The 18,395-nt window shown below is 40.9% G+C and overlaps 1 protein-coding gene across 1 annotated transcript in view; it reads left to right on the top strand.

Annotated features, from left to right (window-relative positions):
- nxph1 (neurexophilin 1) overlaps nucleotides 1-12,653 on the top strand; it is a 45,115-nt gene extending 32,462 nt beyond the window's left edge. Inside the window, exon 2 of the mRNA XM_068710757.1 lies at nucleotides 10,700-12,653. Coding sequence (XP_068566858.1) covers nucleotides 10,700-11,455 — 756 coding nt within the window. The 3' untranslated portion in view covers nucleotides 11,456-12,653. The remainder of the gene's footprint in view (nucleotides 1-10,699) is intronic.
- Nucleotides 12,654-18,395: the final 5,742 nt, after the last annotated feature.

The raw sequence follows: 18,395 nt of genomic DNA, 5'->3' as shown, positions 1-18,395 counted from the left end.
AGCTGTGATTGTCTCTTACTATCAAGTTGTGGCCGTGCAGGCGATTGGGTCCATCTAGTCATGAAATCCATGTGAGGTGACATTTCCTCTAACACCATTATCAGGCTAAAATTCCTACTTAATACACAATATTTTTAATCAAATGGAACAATTGTGATGGCATTTATTGAACACAGCTATGCTCCATGCTGGATGAACTCTCCTCTTGCGTCACCGTTTGCACACAGCCTGTCTCATAAGCTTATTTTAAAAAACACCATTTATTCTCCCCAGAGGATTACTTTGCTTTCATATTAATCACCTCACTCTTTCTTTACCTTTTGTTCAGTCCAGCACTTTTAAGGTAAAAAAAAAAATTAAATGAAATACGCCGTGTCATCTGGGTGCTCATTAATACAATTCTAAATATATCAGCCTCATTTAACTAGAAATCATTGGTATGGGTTTGATTTCAAAGTCAATATTCATATGAGCTGAATTATGCACATGCTTAAAAATAAGACAGAAAGAAGAAGAGAGTGAAACGCACGGTCTGCACCTTTGCATGCACACAGAGCCATGAAGTCGGCTCTAATGATGTGTCTAACAGTCTGCTTACATGACCATTAGGCAGCTCTAGCACATGGGCAAACCGTGATGTTCCGGCGGCACTTAGCAGCAGTGTGGCGCCGAGCACTAATGGGTTATCTCATACTGTGTGTCGTGGGTGTTGATAGCTGTTAGTGACCGCGTTTCATGGTTTATTCTCTCTGAGGAACACTTTATGGGATGTGGACACAGGGACTGCAGACAGCCTCTGGACGCCTTGGTCACGTCTGAATGTGCCGGCTCAATGTAGCCGAGCACAAAAAACACATCAGAGGACAGTTTGTAATCTGTGTGAAAACCACAAACGTCTTTCCCACATGCCATATTTCTTTGGGCAAAGATTTTTGACCTATTTTGCAGCTTCCTTCAATGCTCACTGCTGTTCGTAGCCACAAATCTTCCGTATGCAAAACACACTACACAATCACACGCCCCCTGGAAATGACTCGAAATGGCAGTTATATTCAATGTGCTTAATAGTGTGCAGTATTCCTTCTATAATAAACAAGTTGCTGTCCGGCACCAACAGACCAGGGGTGTAACCATTGCCTTCAGCAATGGAAAACCAATACAAGAGGCAGAGGGCTCCATTGATACACAACCACAGATCGGAATCAAATCTGGTGTCCAATTTGACAGAAAATCGATACAGCGGTGAAAAAAAAACAACCATTCAAAGCAACTCTTAGTCTGTTGTTTGCATCTATGTATGAAGAGAACTGGATACAGCATAATGCTCATTTAGTAAATGATCATGATCAACCTGATTATATTTTTGGGTGTGATTGACACATGTTCTCCGGTCTTACTGTTTTGGTCTTAGAACTTTAAACCTTTCACAGTGTGTGTGTTTTTTTTTCGTTTTGGTCACCTAAAAATGTCTAATTCGGTGTTTGGTTGCACTTAGCTTCAACCTCTTGTGTAGCGTCTGGTTCCGAACGCACAAAGTCGTGATTATAATATCAGTTGTGCAGGTTGTGTGAGCAAAACTTTGAACGTGTGCAAATAAAGTAATTGAAAATACAAAAAATGATGGGAACGTGTCCTTTAAGGCAGTCCTTCTTGGTGACTTATGGTATGGTCTCTAATACTGAATTGCTAAAAAAAACAAACATCTGGATCAATGTTGTATTGGATCATGGACCATGTGCCAAGATATTAAATCCTCACTGAGGGATTGACAGATGGACCGTTGTGACTCTTAGACCCCAACACTGAGTTACCTTAAGCGTCACGGATCGATAAGAAAGCCATCTGATGCGTCACCGCCTCCACCAACCAATCACCTCTTTGCCCATTTTTTGGATTAGCTATGGAGGTAGGCCGTGTCAAAAAGTCCTTCATTTGCCGGATTGATGGATCATTAAACTAAAAGGGTGTCCAGCATTGTATTGCTTCTAGCTGGAATGTTGAATGACAACAGTTGCAGAGATTATTGTGTGGACATTTTGATACCTTAGAAACCCGGTTAAAGGAACATGCTTACAGACCTTGTTCTGTTCACTTATCAGTGTACAGCCAGTGGGGGCTCACTTTTTCTCTTGCTTACTCTGCTGAACTGAAGGTTAATTGTCCGTATGTTCAGGGTCAGTCCTGCTCTTTCTCTATTGTACAGCTAACACCCTCAAATTCTCCTCTCTTTCTCTCTCTCCCTGTCTCTTTTCATTCTCTGGAGCTTTCATGAGGCTTCTTTCACGCACCGCATTGTGCTCAGGCCTTCATTCTCTGCCCAGCATTTTATTCCAGCCCTGCTTTGCAGCTCCCTTGGCATGAGTGTGATGATTGGAAATGTTCAAAAGAGACAGAGAATCTGGAGCTCATCTCAGATCTTTTGTCTTCCGTCTTTTTGGGCAGTAAAAAAAAAATGAGATGGTGCAAGTCCTGCTGGTTCTCTAGTAACCACAGCCTGGGATGAGGTTTGTTGTGAATCTGTCGTAAAACTAGAGTCAACAATATATAATTACTGATATTACGATCCTGGGTTATCAGTTGTTGCTAACCACTACAGTGCGTACAGTATGAATTAACGCAATCTGCTCTCTCAGGCCATTTTCCTCTCCAGTCACTGAGTTGCAAATTACCATAGAGCTCACAACACAACATGGATCGCAATGCAAGTGTTGTAATTTGATTTATTGCCCCAGTCTTCAGCTGTTGGCAATAACAAAGCCACATCAATAATACCCGTGTGTTCAGCAAAAAGCGACAAGTTAATTAGAAGAACAAATGATAGAACTTCCAGGGTTTCTTCTAAAAAGGAGCACAGTTTAGGGCACTGAGGGTAAATCTATGTGGATGATTCTTCTCGGATCCAAGTGAAACATGAGAAGTTCTTGAAGATAGGACTTGAGATGGATTTAATGGTTCGTTCCGTTTGCCACGGGTTGCAATGTGGTGCAGGAGTCACAGGAAACAGTGTTTTACTTGGCAGCTTGATTTTGGGAGGTGGGAAGCCAGTGAGGGATCACGCCTGGCTTTGTGTGTCCCCCTCGCTGACTTCAGAGACTCCTTTGAAAGAATTTACATTGAGATGACATCACACACCTTGGGAAGTTTTACAAATATTAAAGCTTCTTAAGGTCTTTTTTGTTGTTGGTTATGCGCCAAGATAAGATACAACTTTATTTATCGTACACTCCAACATTTTTGTACTTTTTAACATTGATATACCCAAATAAAGGCTGTATTTGTTTGTGCTTTTTTCTTCTTCTTTTTTTTTTTTTTTTTTACATTTATGCGCTTTAATGATTTAATTTGTCTAATTTGATGGCGTTTTGAGTTTGAGTTTTGCCACCTACAAAACAAATTAGGTTACACAACATTACTTGAAAATAGCAAAATGAACTTTGACTTTCAAAACACATTTGCTTCTGGCCGTTCATCGATCTCAGCCAGTTCACTTAAAGCAGAGTTCAATGTGACCGAGGTGGTAGAAAGCCCCGTTGTGGCTCCAGAGGGAGCCGTGTGAAGCCTGGTAAATTGCCTCAAGTGATGTCATTTGATACAGTGTCGGTTGGGGCTGAAGACTACAAGTCTGTAGATGAAGAAAGTCAGAATGAATTGAGTTTACCAGAACCTCTGGCCCGATCATCTCTGCTGCGAGCTAGAGGCTCCAGGTTACATTAGGTGCCTCTAGCTTTACACATCAGAATCCCAACTGTCGGGTCGCATTGTGTGTAATGTAGGTGCAAAGCTTTGACGAGGTAGACGAGTGTGTGGAAGAACAACGAGGATGTATCCGATCCTGCTGCATCAATGTGGCTCTTTTTTTTTTTAATTACACACGAGTCTGGCAATGTTATACAAGTGCAATGATGAATAAGTGGATTACTCTTCTAAGTGATGTTGAGATTGACTTCTCATTCAGGAAATATTGATTGCTTACATTCTTGTTTTATAATAGAAAGAAAACAAAATACACCGCTTGGCTGCAGTTGGTGCAAAAACACAGATATATGCTGACGACAGCAAAACGTTTGATGAGAACCATAGAGAACGCTGCAGCAATGAGCCCCAACACCCGGACATGAGCCAGCACTTTTGCACTTGTGGTTCCCTCTTCTCAAAGTCAATGGGTTTTGGGTCAAGACATAAAATATGTCAGTAAATTACCCCACACGTGAATTTAGAAGCTTTTACGCGTCTTAGAAAAGGCGGCTGCTAACAAATGAGACTCGAAAATGAGACTCGCGGCCACGGTGTCGTTCGTATACAGCCTAACTTTGGCTTTTTACTTCTGGCGATTGCATTCACGCTTCAAAAGTCTAGAGAAGTGTAACTATCATAAACGTCTGGTTTGCCACCAAAATGATTTTCTGCAATCATCCGAAATCCTCTAAATCCCACTGGCTTATTGTCAAGGGAACCAGTGCGACGCTAGTAAAATGTCAGCGCTACTGTGAACCCAGATTTAAAAAGGGCCGCTATACTTTTTTGGGGATAATAATTCTCGATAGTCATGTCGTTGGTCTTGCTCATTTAAACTAATCTCTATGAGCGACTCATATAAAGCCTGGAGGCAGTGCGTGTAAATAATACACATTGACGAAATTAAAAACATGTATGTTTATCGACACTCATGTTCTATCTGACCTCCATCCTTACTTTTGATTCTATCTCTGGTACTGACGACCGGCTAGTCACTCAGAGCGTGTTTGATGGTTATCAGACAGTTTACTGTACATCACACACTAAGACACACACACACACACACACACACACACACACACACACACACACACACACACACACACACACACACACACACACACACACACACACCGGGACACCTCCTGTGGCAGATGACCTGTGACTGGAGACAGCTAAGGCATCGAAAAGGACAACGTGACAGTGTTTGATACCGGCTCGTAAGAAAGCTGAGCGATATGACAAGAATAGGAGAAGAGCGGAAGGAGGAGTGCGTAGTAAACAGCTGTTGCTCTTCTGGAGAAAACACACTTTAAAAAAAAAAAAAAATTGAGATTGTAATATTTTGCTTGAGAGAAACCAATTTGTAAAAACACCATTCGGTCTCACTGTGCTGGACGTTGGTTAGTGTAAACCAGCTGCTGCGGTCATTCCAACGTTTAGGGACAGGATAGCTCCACATATAATCATTTTCTACATTAGAAATGAAAACATCAATAACAAGCCAGCTTTTTAAATACATATTCATAATCTTTAAATAGTGAATCATTGGTAGCTCTCTTAAAGGTGAAGCTTGCAGCAACTTGCAGCAAGCAAGTTCCAGGACTTTCAGTATACAGAGGCTTCAGTAAAGAATCCATGTCTGGACTGAACAGAACAGACAGAGACGGTGCTGCCTGCCTCGCCCAGCAGTCTTGCGTGCCTGGAGGGTGGGGGGGGGGGGGGCAACCAACCGGCTGTCTGGCTGGCAGGCAGGTATCCGCGAGGCCTGTGCTGGCCGCGGTGCCGGCCGTGTTTACCAGATGCACCGTTCCCTTAGGTGAACGCACTACAGCTGGCAGCTCCAGGATCCAGCAGACCCACTGGCCCTTGGCCCGAAAACATGCCGGATGATGCCTGGGCCTGAGAACCGCACAGATAAACATGTCTGTGTGCGCCGCATATAGAGCCCACCCACCGGACACGACGAACAACCAGTACAGATAAACAGCCACCGCCGGCGCCGTTTCATGCTCCGTGAACGTCTGTGTGTTATTACTGCAAATAGTTTGGATAAAGACACCGGTGTAACATGTTTCAACATTAATATATCAATATCAGTATCTTCAGGGACAGAGTGGTGGGAATTCCCAAAACATCTTTCATTGAATTCAAGCAGACTAATTTGCACAAAAAGCAGAATAGCTGTTCTAGAATATGAATTGACAGAATGCTTCATCTGCTGAATCGACTTTGAAAAGCTTAAAGTGGCAATTTCAAAGATTTGCATTTCCATAAATGTGTGTTAAGTCACTACCTATCACTGAATGAGGTAACATATACACATATTTATATATTTGCAGTATTACAAACTGGGTGTCTCTGCTGATATTCCTGAAAAGAAATCTGCATCACAGTTTTTCGCCACACACATTTAACTATCCACACACTGAAAACCTGAAACTCAACAACAACAACAACAACAACAACAACAACAACAACAACAACAAGACTCCAGACTGCTGAGCTCCAAGCACAGCTCCATTGTTTTCACTCAGATATTCTAAATCAACCACCATTAACGACTGACATCTTAAAGACCGAGTGAGATGAAAAATAAATTTTTCCAGTTCAAACTTAAATTTTATTTTTTTTTTAATTGTCTTTTTATATCTCGTTATGTGCAAAATATGTCGAAAAATGAGTTTTAAATCAAATCTGTGTCTCTTCTCTTCTGTAAACAGGTTTATTAAGTCATATCCTTTACTTGGCGGGCGTTTACAAAAAAATAATCCAAATGAGATTTTGGTACATTGGGCGAAATATAAAACCTTCACCGTTTGTGGATTGTAGTAGCTAACAGAGAAATATGGAGAGAGACCAGAATAAAGGTTTATTTGGATATTAGTGGGCAAAAAAACAACATGGTTGAAGTCCAATTTAGTCAAATTAAACTTTGGATTTCAGCCGGCTCTGTGTCACTGCAGAGCTGGCTGTACATGCAGATGAACGTCAACGGATGACAAAAAAAACAGCGTTTTGCCGGCGGGTGTGCCAACAGGCGGCATAGAGGGAGGCCGGGCGCCGTTCATCTGCATGTACCGTTTGTCTGTTTCCTGGTAAATCAATAAATTAACAGTCATTTGAATCAACCCCATGGAAAAGCTCACTTTTGTATAATCCTGTGTGAATTAAATACCATTTATAATATTTTTTATTTATTATATCATTGGTTATAACAGGTTAGAGAGTAGTTCTGTGCTGGTTTAAGTCCTTATTTGTTTGTATTCTGTGTTACTGCCACGATGCAACGAAACAATATTGAAAAAATATGAAAATTTTTGATATATTTGATGATATATACACAGTATCCTCATACCACCCAGCCCTACCAGAGTTTATTTTCACACCACAGAGAGTTAATCTGCCCCTGTTGTACCGAACACATTGTATGTTAAAGAGCAATAAAAGACATTTAGAGCATTAATATAGTGGGAAACAACAATGTGACATCATCTACCACTGCCGGTTAAGATCAAATGAAATAAGGTCTGATGCTGCTGAACTGCTCGCTTGTATCATATAGTGTTTATGTTGTTTTCTACAGCTGACTACATGTGCAAGGACTGTACATCAGTGAGGATTAAGATGGAAGAGAAAATGACTGTTCCCCTCAAAGCAACTGCATCCGAAGCGCTTTGTCTTCTGTTTTTATGTTCGTTTTTTAATCAATTCTATTGAATCCACTGTGAGAAAAGGGACTTTACCAGATCCTCTTCATAAGCAGGAACATTACCATAAATCCATTGCAACGTTATCCTCAACCCCCCACCATCCTGGGGTATTCTTCAGTATGAGAAGGCCACCTCACCTGTTTGAATAGGAAATGATTGCTGAGTGTATCTGCCTCACGCAGCAAAGTGCTCTCTGAGTTTAACCCTTGAGGCTAAAGATAGATCCCCTGAGACCCTCTTCAGCTCCAGAGTGGGCCGTTAACTTCAGTCGGCTTCTGTTTGTTTCTTCCCTTTTGATTTTCCTCAAGTCTAATGTAGAACTCATTCTCCAAGGGGGGTGACTTGGTTATATTTAACAGTCTACTTAGTGCGCAATTAGGTCTGGATGTAATATGTAAAAGCAGAGTGTGTCCATACCGTGACTCAGGTCCCTTTCTTTGAATCAATCCCATAAAACCACAAAACATGAGATTGATAGCATGGATAACTCGCTGTAACATAGCATTCATTTCTGTGAACTGCACAATGGTACTTTGGGCTAAATGCTAACATGCCCATCATGAAACTTCTAGCATGTTGACGTTTAGCAGGAATAAAGTTTACTATGTTACTGTTAAATTACTATTACTTTCCCCAGTAACGAGTAGTGCAAGTGGTTATAAATCCCAAAAATTGACGACAGTTACTGAGTTACCAGAACGTTTTTTTTTGTCAGGTAAGCATATTTTACGTTGATGTGAACGAACGGCAGGGCAGAATGCATTTTCATGCATTACCTTGAGATTTGGACAAAGGTTCACTGCAATTCAACCAATAGTTTGCACATTTCCTCCAAAGAAATCTTAACTATCAAGCTCATGGTTGCATTAGAAGAATAGTCAGAGGATCACCAAAGTCAGTAGGATTTGTTCTGTTGGGAACACGAATGTCTGAGCCAACTTTTTTGTATTCCACGTATGAGTTGTTGAGATGTTTCATTCTGAACCACAAATATTAACCTCAAGAAAAGTCGAATGATCACCTACAGGATTCATCATCAGGGAACCATGAACTTCTGTAAGAAAAAAATTGCATAATCTTAGAGATGGTTCAGCTTGTTGGGCCGGTCGACTGACCTATCAACAGACCAGCAAGAAAGAAAAGAGACGTATACAAAATACTCACAATTCTTAAAAAAAGAAATTCTTCTTTAATTACAGTTACAATTTGGGCCAAAAGCAGAAGTAGTTCAACATAATCACTGTTCAAATCAAATTATTAAACTTATTATTTATCGGCTTTAATCTGAAACTCAAGAGTCAAGACTCAGAATCATATCTTGATTTAAATGATCTTGGCCCGTCTGTGACGTACTTTACAGTACAGGTGTATTCACCCGATGTGTAAAGCCTTCTGTATGCCCTTATGCTGTTGAAAGACTCGCCGAGAGGCAATTCAATTCAAAGTGATTGGTAGCAAAACCTTATTTTCCAAGTATCGATCCTGGGGGCAAGCCACAAAATGCAAAAACCTCAGCAAGACGGATCTGCTGTCACTTTTTACAGTAGAAATCAGGCAATCAATGTCACATACGTCCACCGGGGCCTGTATGAGCCTAATTCCACTCATCGGCACTAAATAGTGAAAACCCTCGGGTTCATCAATCTTCAATTCAGGGAGCGCTCTTTAGTTAATAGTCCCCTCTTTAACCCCTGAACAACCACTACATTTATCTGTGATCCAGCGGATACTCCCTCTATTCGTCGGAGGGAGGATATGGGAACATGTTCCACCTTGTCTGCTCTATTCTCTTTCTTACGCAGCTTGCTTCACTATAATTCCTAATTTGGAGTTGTCTTCTGTCACCATTCAAAAATGTAAGCTCGCAGCAAAGATTGATCCCTCTAACCCCCCCATGGAATACTTTTGATTGGTCAATTTAGTGGAACAGGACATGCTTGAATGTAAAAGTCAATATTTCCTGAATTGATATAGATGATATAGGCAAGTAATATCTCATGACACATCCTTTCACCTGATACAGAAGTGCCGTTCCTGTATTGGCGGGGCCGGCTCAAACCTTTCTAGGCCCTTGAACTCCTTCCCACCCACCTGCTTGAAATTCCACAGAATTATTCAACATTATATACGAGACATTGTGGAAGGTGACGCTAGTGGCCCTGGGACTGTGAATTACTTAACAGAAAACCATCATGTAAGCCTTTGTTATAATGCCTTTACCTATGACCAGTGTGGACTTGATACTTGATATCAGGTGTGTGTATTTAGTCCGGTCTCATTCCCAGGGCATCAAATACAGGCGATTTGTAAAGCCTCTTGGCGTCTGATACCAACGCACATGGCACCCTTAAGCGGCTGTATGAGATGCACAGGGCTTTAAAGTAACTTTGATGCAAGAGCAACGTGCCCAAAGTAATATAAAGAGTGACAAAGTCTGTGTAGGGCGTAGGAACGAGGTGGAGGGATCAAACAAAACCAGGAGTTCCACCTGCTGTTTGTGTCCCGTGTGCAATTAGTTTAAGTTACGCAAGTACATAACGTAAAGTCCTTAATTTCCGTCACATACGCACAACGTTTGTTGCCGGAACCTAAGCGTCGCCAAGCGGTCCCGCCCAAGCTTCCGTACGTGACGAGTTGGGAATGGGACCGGGTTGGTATATGAGGTGTAAGGAAATTGGTTATTGGTTTGTTTAACAAATTCAAGAAGTGTTCTCTAAAAGGTGTTTCACTTATAGTATCTGGTTTGCTCAGATTGATGGTTGGAGGAGCTGTGATGAGAATCAAAAGGTTACTCTGTGGAATGTTTGTTCACCGGTGGCTCTACGGAGCAATGTTGGAGTCTTGGTTGTGTGTTGTACTCAACTAAAACAAACAAGGAAGCACATGAATGCACACGACATAATGGAAAAGGCATTGAAGAGTGATGCAATGCATTTTCCCTAATTATTTCCTTGATCATTTCATGGTGAGAAGATAAGAGCTACATGTAAGAATGAGAAAACATTTATTCATCATTAAATGATTTTGAACAGTTTTACTCTCCATAGTTCTTAAACTGTGTTTTCATTTTTCATGTTCTGCTGCCCTGATGGCATGAAACTACAGGTTACACAAGCAATGTATTGAAATTGATCAATTAGAACTGAAAAAAATGTCTTTATTTTGCCTATATTTAATACCAAATTACAATTCCAGAAAACTAGAGTCAAAGAGATATGTGGCCAACCAGATGTTTTTTCTCTCTTTCCCAGGTTAAAAGTGCCCACGCCTCAAAGTCGGACATTGTCAAGTCAGGAAGCCCCAAATCCACACTAAAGCATATATGGACAGGAAGCAGTAAGGACATGTCCATCAGTAGGCTGCTGTCACAGACTCTACATGGCAAAGAGAACAGCACAGCCTTGGACCTTCGCTACGATACTCCAGAGCCCTACTCTGAGCAGGACCTGTGGGACTGGCTGAGGAACACCACAGACTTGCAAGACTCACGGCCGCGTGCTAAACGGCGGCCAATGGTTAAGACGGGGAAGTTCAAGAAGATGTTTGGCTGGGGGGACTTCCACTCTAACATCAAGACGGTCAAACTCAACCTGCTGATCACCGGTAAGATCGTGGATCACGGCAACGGCACCTTCAGTGTCTACTTCCGCCACAACTCCACAGGCCAGGGCAACGTGTCCGTCAGCTTGGTACCTCCAACCAAGATAGTGGAGTTCGACGTGGCGGCTCAGCAGTCCGTCATCGACGCAAAGGACTCAAAGTCCTTCAACTGCCGCATAGAGTACGAGAAGGTGGAGAAGGGTGCCAAGAACACACTCTGCAACTTCGACCCGTCCAAGACCTGCTACCAGGAGCAGACCCAGAGCCACGTCTCCTGGCTCTGCTCCAAACCTTTCAAAGTCATCTGCATCTTCATTTCCTTCTACAGCACCGACTACAAACTGGTGCAGAAAGTTTGCCCAGACTATAACTACCACAGTGACACTCCCTACTTCCCTTCCGGCTGATGTTCCCATATTATGGTCTCATACACAGAGAAGTGGACGAGTGGAGCACAGACTGGGGCTTCCCAGAGAAATGTGTATGTTAGCCGTACTGTCCCTAACCATTTTCATGCCACAGAGTCAACCATCCCAATTGATTCCCCAATTTAATGTTCTGAATTTTGCAGAGAGAGCAGTAACTTTTAAGTAAGAAGGTGGTATATAAGACTGTGAAGTGCTTAAAATGACCTGAAAAAAACTCTGTGATTACAATAAAAATAATTAGCAGTTAGAATTTTGTTCCTGAATTATGTTTTGTCACTGTTGTGTAAATAGCAGGGCTTTTTGGTCCTTTTGGGATCACTTTTAAACTCTGCCCTTTGATGTTTGCTATATTTTTTGTTCACACTTCTTTTCGATGTTTACAACTATGTTTTCCTCTTTTAGCATATAACCCTGGACAACAACATATGGACCGTTCACCCCTGCTGTGCTATTTACGCTCTGCAGTTTATCCTGCATAACTGGAAAACAAAATTAATTCCTCATCTAAAAAGAATAAAAAAAAATAAAAAAATAAATACTCCTTTTTAATAAACCTGCAAGGCAGCTGAGGAGGACAGTGAAGATTTTAATGTGCGTATGATGCTTTTAGCGATGTAAAGGTGGTCTTACCTATATAGGGGTGAGCTAGATCTGAGCAGGCTTCCCCCTCAAGTTGGAAGAGAAAATGCGTTAATGCGCTCGGACACTGTAACACTGTCAGTCTTCAGCTGTTGCCAGTGTTCCTGCTAGTACAGCTAGATGTTGGGTTTGTCAGGTGATTGGCTCATTCTCAGCTGATTGCATGTCCGGTTACTCTGACTGATTGATCAGCGGGTCGTTTTTTGGGGATGGGGCTTGCTCATTGTCACTTAATATATCAAATGTAATGTATTGAATTCTATATCTTAGAGCCTAATTTGTATGAATGGTTTGTATTGTACATAGAATATCCCAATTGCGCTGCTTCTGTACATACCCCCCCATGAGCTGTGTGTTCACCCCTTACCTGCTAAGTCCTATTGTTCACTCCATTTATGCTCGTTCTTGGTTCCTCTAACAAAGAAAATGATGTTGCTGCCCTAGTTGTGAATTTCTTGAAATCAGCAATCCTGTACAGAAGCTGTAAACTGACTAAATATATTAAAAGTATTCATTGAAATTTTCTTTATTGGTGGGGGGGGGGGGGGGGGGGGGGGTGTGGGGTGGGGTTGGAGATGTCCATATGAATTAAACAACACGGTAAATTTTATCAATTGAATGCTGGTATGTGTGGGTTCTTTTAGTGTTTCTTGCTGTAATAATGTAAGTAATGACTATGAGTCTGGTGACACGTCACTACGCCTGTCAGCTGTTTGAAGCGACTAACATCAGGCTCCAGTGTGTAGTAGGCCAATGCACTGAATTACATCAAAGTCGTGGATGGTTAAAATACCTTATTACATGTGCAGGACTAAAAGTCCATTTTGATTTCAGCAGCCACTAGTTGGCAGAAGGTCAGGGTGGATGAATGGTTCAAATTACACAGGGTTTTCACCCAGGAGGTCTCTTTTTGGGTCCAGTGTAAAACCATATTTTTACCATACTTTTGTTATGTAACTTACATACTTAACTAATGCCACATGTGTAAGCTCGGTAACAAACTTAGTTATTTTGACCCAAACCATGATCTTTTCCTAAACCGAACCAAGTGGTTTTGTTGACTAAACCTAAAGTTTCTTTGTTTCAATTCACAATGTTAAGTTTTCAACATGGTGGGTGCAGTTTGGCCCTTCTGAAGCATTCGAATGGTATTGATAACCACTGATAATGCCCATTCACTGAGTTGGTAACATACAAAATTTCATTTTATGTCTTCAGTGGTGTCCTGTGTTAAGTGTGGGGTTCTGTCACCCTGAGAACCCCCGTATTCCGTACACTGCTATCTATTTAACATTTAAACATGATTCTACAAAAATGGCGACAATTCTCCCCACACTTGAAAAGGCTTTACAATATATGTGCAAAGCAAATGAGTTATGCTAATGATAGGTAAAAAAAAAAAAAAAAAAAAAAAACACCTGGTTGTGGAAATTAAATCAAGTTTAAGGTGCAGTTAGGGTTTGGCCACTTAAATGGTGGTAGGGGTATGAGGGATAGATTGCACCTGTGGCAAATAGTGGTGTAACGGACCCCTGTCGATCTGTGATCCATACGGCTCGCCCCTCATGGTTCGACATGCATGTGAACTGCGGAATTAATTACACAGTCTAAGGTCAACCGTCACAGTGTGAAATAAAGTTTTACCGACGATCGTTCGGTAAAATATGTGATCAGGACATCGGCGTTCATGTTTTTCTAGTCTCCGATATCTGATAATGTTACATTGTAAACAACCAACCTGTGTTTAAATTGACAGGGGAGCTGGTGATGTTAGCAGCACCGCTAAAGGCTAACGAATGACGGTTCCGTTCAGTTACATTATGATCCCTTTCAGACTCTTCTTAGTAAAAAATGGGTATTGGGTGGAGGTAAATTATAACGTTATCACAATGTGTTGTGATCTCATCAAATGTAGTGTTGGTGAGAAACTAGAATAAACCCAGTACTTTGAAGATGTTTTCATAGCAACATAAATAGATATTAGAGAGAGAGAGAGAGTTATAACCTGTTTACACTAGCTCTAAACAGATTACAGTACATCATTAAAACGACTAATGACAAGATTTGTTTTAATCCATATAAATACAATACTTTGTTTCCTAATCATTTAAATTGTGTTTTAATGAAGAAGAAAAAACACTATAAATCACTATAACAAAGTAAAAGGATAACATTTAGAATTTTTGATGGTTTACTGACTTCTGAGCGGTTGAAATAATTTTTGGGACGGATGGAGCCGTGTAGACCAGCTGCTGTAATCAAACAACAAAGTGATCTGTATCTGCCAATATGGATCATCAATGATCAACAATTAGTATCAGTAGGGATTTCTAAAAGTTATATTTGTTCCCTTTTTTCTTTTGTGCTGATCTGATTTTTAGTCCGATCTGTGATACGATCCGAACCGTGAGTTTTATGATCCGTTGCACCACGGATGGAAAGTAAGTAAAGCTTCAAAATGATTCACACACACACACACACACACACACACACACACACACACACACACACACACACACACACACACACACACACACACACACACACACACACACACACTCAAAATAATTAGGTAAAAATAGATCACAATATACACAGAACAATGAGAGACAGCCCAAACTAAAACAAACAAAAACACATGACATATATGTGATGGGATCCATAAAAAGGCTTGCCTATAAAGATGTTTTTTAGAAGCAGCTTAAAGATCCAGTATGCAGGATTTGGTGGCATCTAGTGGGTTGGTGACTAACTGAATACCCCTCCACTTACTACTCCCTCTCCAAGACTGCGGTAACATGAGTTGTCAAGCGCAAAACCGTGGTAATGCCCTTCACCTCGCTAAGAGGCCATCTTTAACGTTACAACACTTCCTTAGGAACAATGGAAGTCAAATGGCGGCTGATGGAACCAGATGGAGTGGCTGAAATCAGAAATATAATTTGGGGGCAAGGTCATGCAGTGCCATATATGTAATTATTAGGACCATATAGTTAATTTCTGAATTTTCCAAAGGAGGGACGCGAGAACAGGAATAATGTGGGATCGGCGGCTAGTTCTAGTTAATAACCAGGCAGCTGCATTTTGAACCAACTGTAAGCAATTGGAAGCAACTAAAGGAGGCAAAAAAACCAACTCTCCTCACCTCGACATTCTGTCTTGCTATATGAAGAACTCTACTTCATAGACACAGAACATTGGCATTGGACCTAATTGTGCTCTATTGATTAATTAGTTAGGAATGTAATTGCTACTGTAGGAATAGAGGGCTGGATTTCACTACTTGAGTAATGTCAGAAAATCCATACCGTACTTCTACCGACCCTGTAGCAGATACAATTGATTACAGAATAAGTAAATAATCTAGACAGATAAAGTTAAAAGTAAAATTATCAAGACCCCACATTGTATCACAATCACCTGTCATGATGATTGTGATGCTGGACCCAAGAGCAGAATAGAGGCAGAGCAGAAATGGTTAAACAGTCTTTTATTTGAAAGCACGAGGTGCTGGAGTGTTGTGAACCGGCTGGAGGAATGGTCGGCAGGCTGGGATGAGCAGAGAACCTGAGGCTGAGGCAGACAAAGGGTTTAACAAGAGTTTCAGCCGTAGCATTAGTTCCTGGTTGCGAACTCAACGATCTGGCAAAGAATGAGTGCAGGGCTGGAGAATATGAAGCCTGGAGCTTGATTAGGAAAGTACTTTCAGCTGCACCGGTTAATTAGGGAGAGGAGCACAGCCCAGACCGTGACATCACCTGTATTTCACTACATCCGTCTTTTTTAACTCTTGATGCTGCTTTTTCTATCCACAGGTTCTAAAGATATTAGACTTTGCACAAGGGCAGTTACACCGTTAAGCAACTCTAAAACTCATCTACAGACACAAATGACGCACACAGTTACAATTAAACTGTGGTTTATCACAACTTGGTTTTGTTTTCGTAGTGGATATTACAAATGGAAAGAGCTAAGAAAATAAAACCCAAGTTGTAATAAACCACATTTTTTCTTTGAAGCTTTACACACTTAATTTTGAAATGTTCCCAGGTCCCAGAAATGTTGAGGTCTTACACCGACAGTTCCCAGCCTTACAAACAGTTTTGAAATCAGTCAGTGTTAGATCAAAACCAAGAGCAGCAAACAAATGCTGGAAACATTCACCACACAGAAGTGCTGAAGACGATTGGAAAAAGACGACAAGGAAATGAGGGGGCCATTCAGGATCTACTGTACAGCCACATGCACAAACACGTTTGACCCTGCGCTTAGCCCCTCCTCCAGATGCTACTCCATCAAGCTCTCAGAGCTACCATGGAACCCACACTGTCACTAACCGCGCTCCCTAAATAAATATTATTTCACTTTATAGTTAAAAAGGTTTACAATATGCTATGACAACTGACTCAGAAGGGTAAACAGGTCAAAAAGAAAAAGAAACGAGCTAAAACCCACAGAGCCCAGTGTAAAAGTGAACCACCACATGTCTTGGTGATGTACAGACGTCAATGAAATTATGGGACAACATTGTTCCTGTAAAGCTGAATAGGTTTTTATCCACTGTTATAATCATTAAAAACTACATCAGCAGGTGTAGACCCAGTATATGTTCAGTAGTTAGCGTAGCATAGACTTGCTAATGCTAGTTATTGATGTGCTAACGCACTCTGCTAATGTTAGATTTTAAAGTTTGTATTGTTCTGTACCTTCTCCCCGATGGCAGCGGGACAAACAGACTGTGACCTGGGTGGGTAGGGTCCTAGCTGATGTTGCTAGCCTTCTTGTGTAGACGACTAGCATATACCGTGTCCAGAGTCGGGAGCTTGGCTCCTATGATCCTCTGCGCTGTTTTAACTACGCGGGCCAGGTCTCTCCGGTTCTCTGCTGTGCAGCCGGTGAACCACACGGTGGCGTGTAATATATATCAACTAACTTTAGCTAGTTAGCTATTTTTTCCATTAGCTAACATCCCACGTATTAGTAATTAAGACGAGTCAGTAATTAAAGTTAGGTGACAGACTGTTGCGCAAACGGGGCTATGACGTTGAGGTGACGTTAAACGGCACTTTATTAAGACATACATTAAAATGTTAACACCAATTACAGCCCACAGTTACTCTGAAATGGAGACATAGAAATGCTTTGGGTGTCGCCGAAATTGTTGACGTAGCCAACTTGGTTTATAGACTGATATTAGAGTGACAACGTTCTTCACCTCTCTTGCTGTGCACGTTGTCTGACTTTCGGTCAGGTTGAGATTTTTAGTGAACAATAACCGGTCAGTCGGTTTTAATGTGCGTAACACGTATCGTTAGGGTAAGTAGTATCCCATCACTCTAATGTTATATTACTCTTTCTGACTGGACGTTACTTATAGATTTTCCTAAGTTACCATCATTACAAATATTTTTAGCCTATTTTATCGCAGTGTCTTTTACTAAAGTTAAATATTTGGCTTGATATTAAGCATAAACTACAGCAGTCAGTGTACTGGACATAATCTCGGTCTAAAGGATGACTTTTAAAAAGAGTACCATTAAAATAATTCAGTAAAAATTGATAGTGACTTTATGATTTTATAAGCAAAAGAATGTCACACAATTATAAAATTTAGATCTGAAATGCATTTTGATGCTAACTAGAACCATTTGTCTTTTACAGATACCGAATTCTGGTAGCTGTAGGCCGAGACAACCTCTTAGATCTTGTAAGTATCCAGGCTACAAAGACATTGATTCGTATTAAACTGGAAATTCAATACACCAGATGATGAACAATGAAACTCATTTTGAAATTCAGATGAATCAACATAAAAATCACTGTTTCAAGTTGGTGAAGTAAGTGTAGCAACCCATTTGTTCCAAATGTTGATGCAAATCTTGCTGCAAATTGCAATTAGGATACATTTAAGAAGATGTGTAATACTGTTCTTTCCTCTGATTCATTGGACAACTGGACAGATACACCGATGACCTGATCCAGGTTTTACGTGCCAAAGGAGGAGTGTTGCAGAAAGTAACACCTTTAGTCTTAAAATATTAGAAGAAACTTAAAATCAAACATTACTTTAACTGTAAAAACAATACATTGACTAATGTCATTTTTGGGGGTGGGTCGTATGCTTGTTTCAAAATGAAGACATAAACGAGGATCTTAAGTGTCTACCTCAATGAAGACATGGAGACACTCGTCTAAAAATGTGTGTAAGTCAACCTAGTATTGTTACATTATGAACTTGTTTCAAATATATTTACAGATTAAACTAAACAGCTATCAGTGT

This window comes from Cebidichthys violaceus, unplaced genomic scaffold (genome assembly GCF_023349555.1).
Source record: "Cebidichthys violaceus isolate CVI_PGR_0920_01 unplaced genomic scaffold, fCebVio1.0.p SCAF_16, whole genome shotgun sequence".
NCBI lineage: Eukaryota > Metazoa > Chordata > Actinopteri > Perciformes > Stichaeidae > Cebidichthys > Cebidichthys violaceus.
The sequence above is the reverse complement of the archived record's forward strand: the minus strand, read 5'-3'. Positions and strand labels throughout refer to the sequence as shown.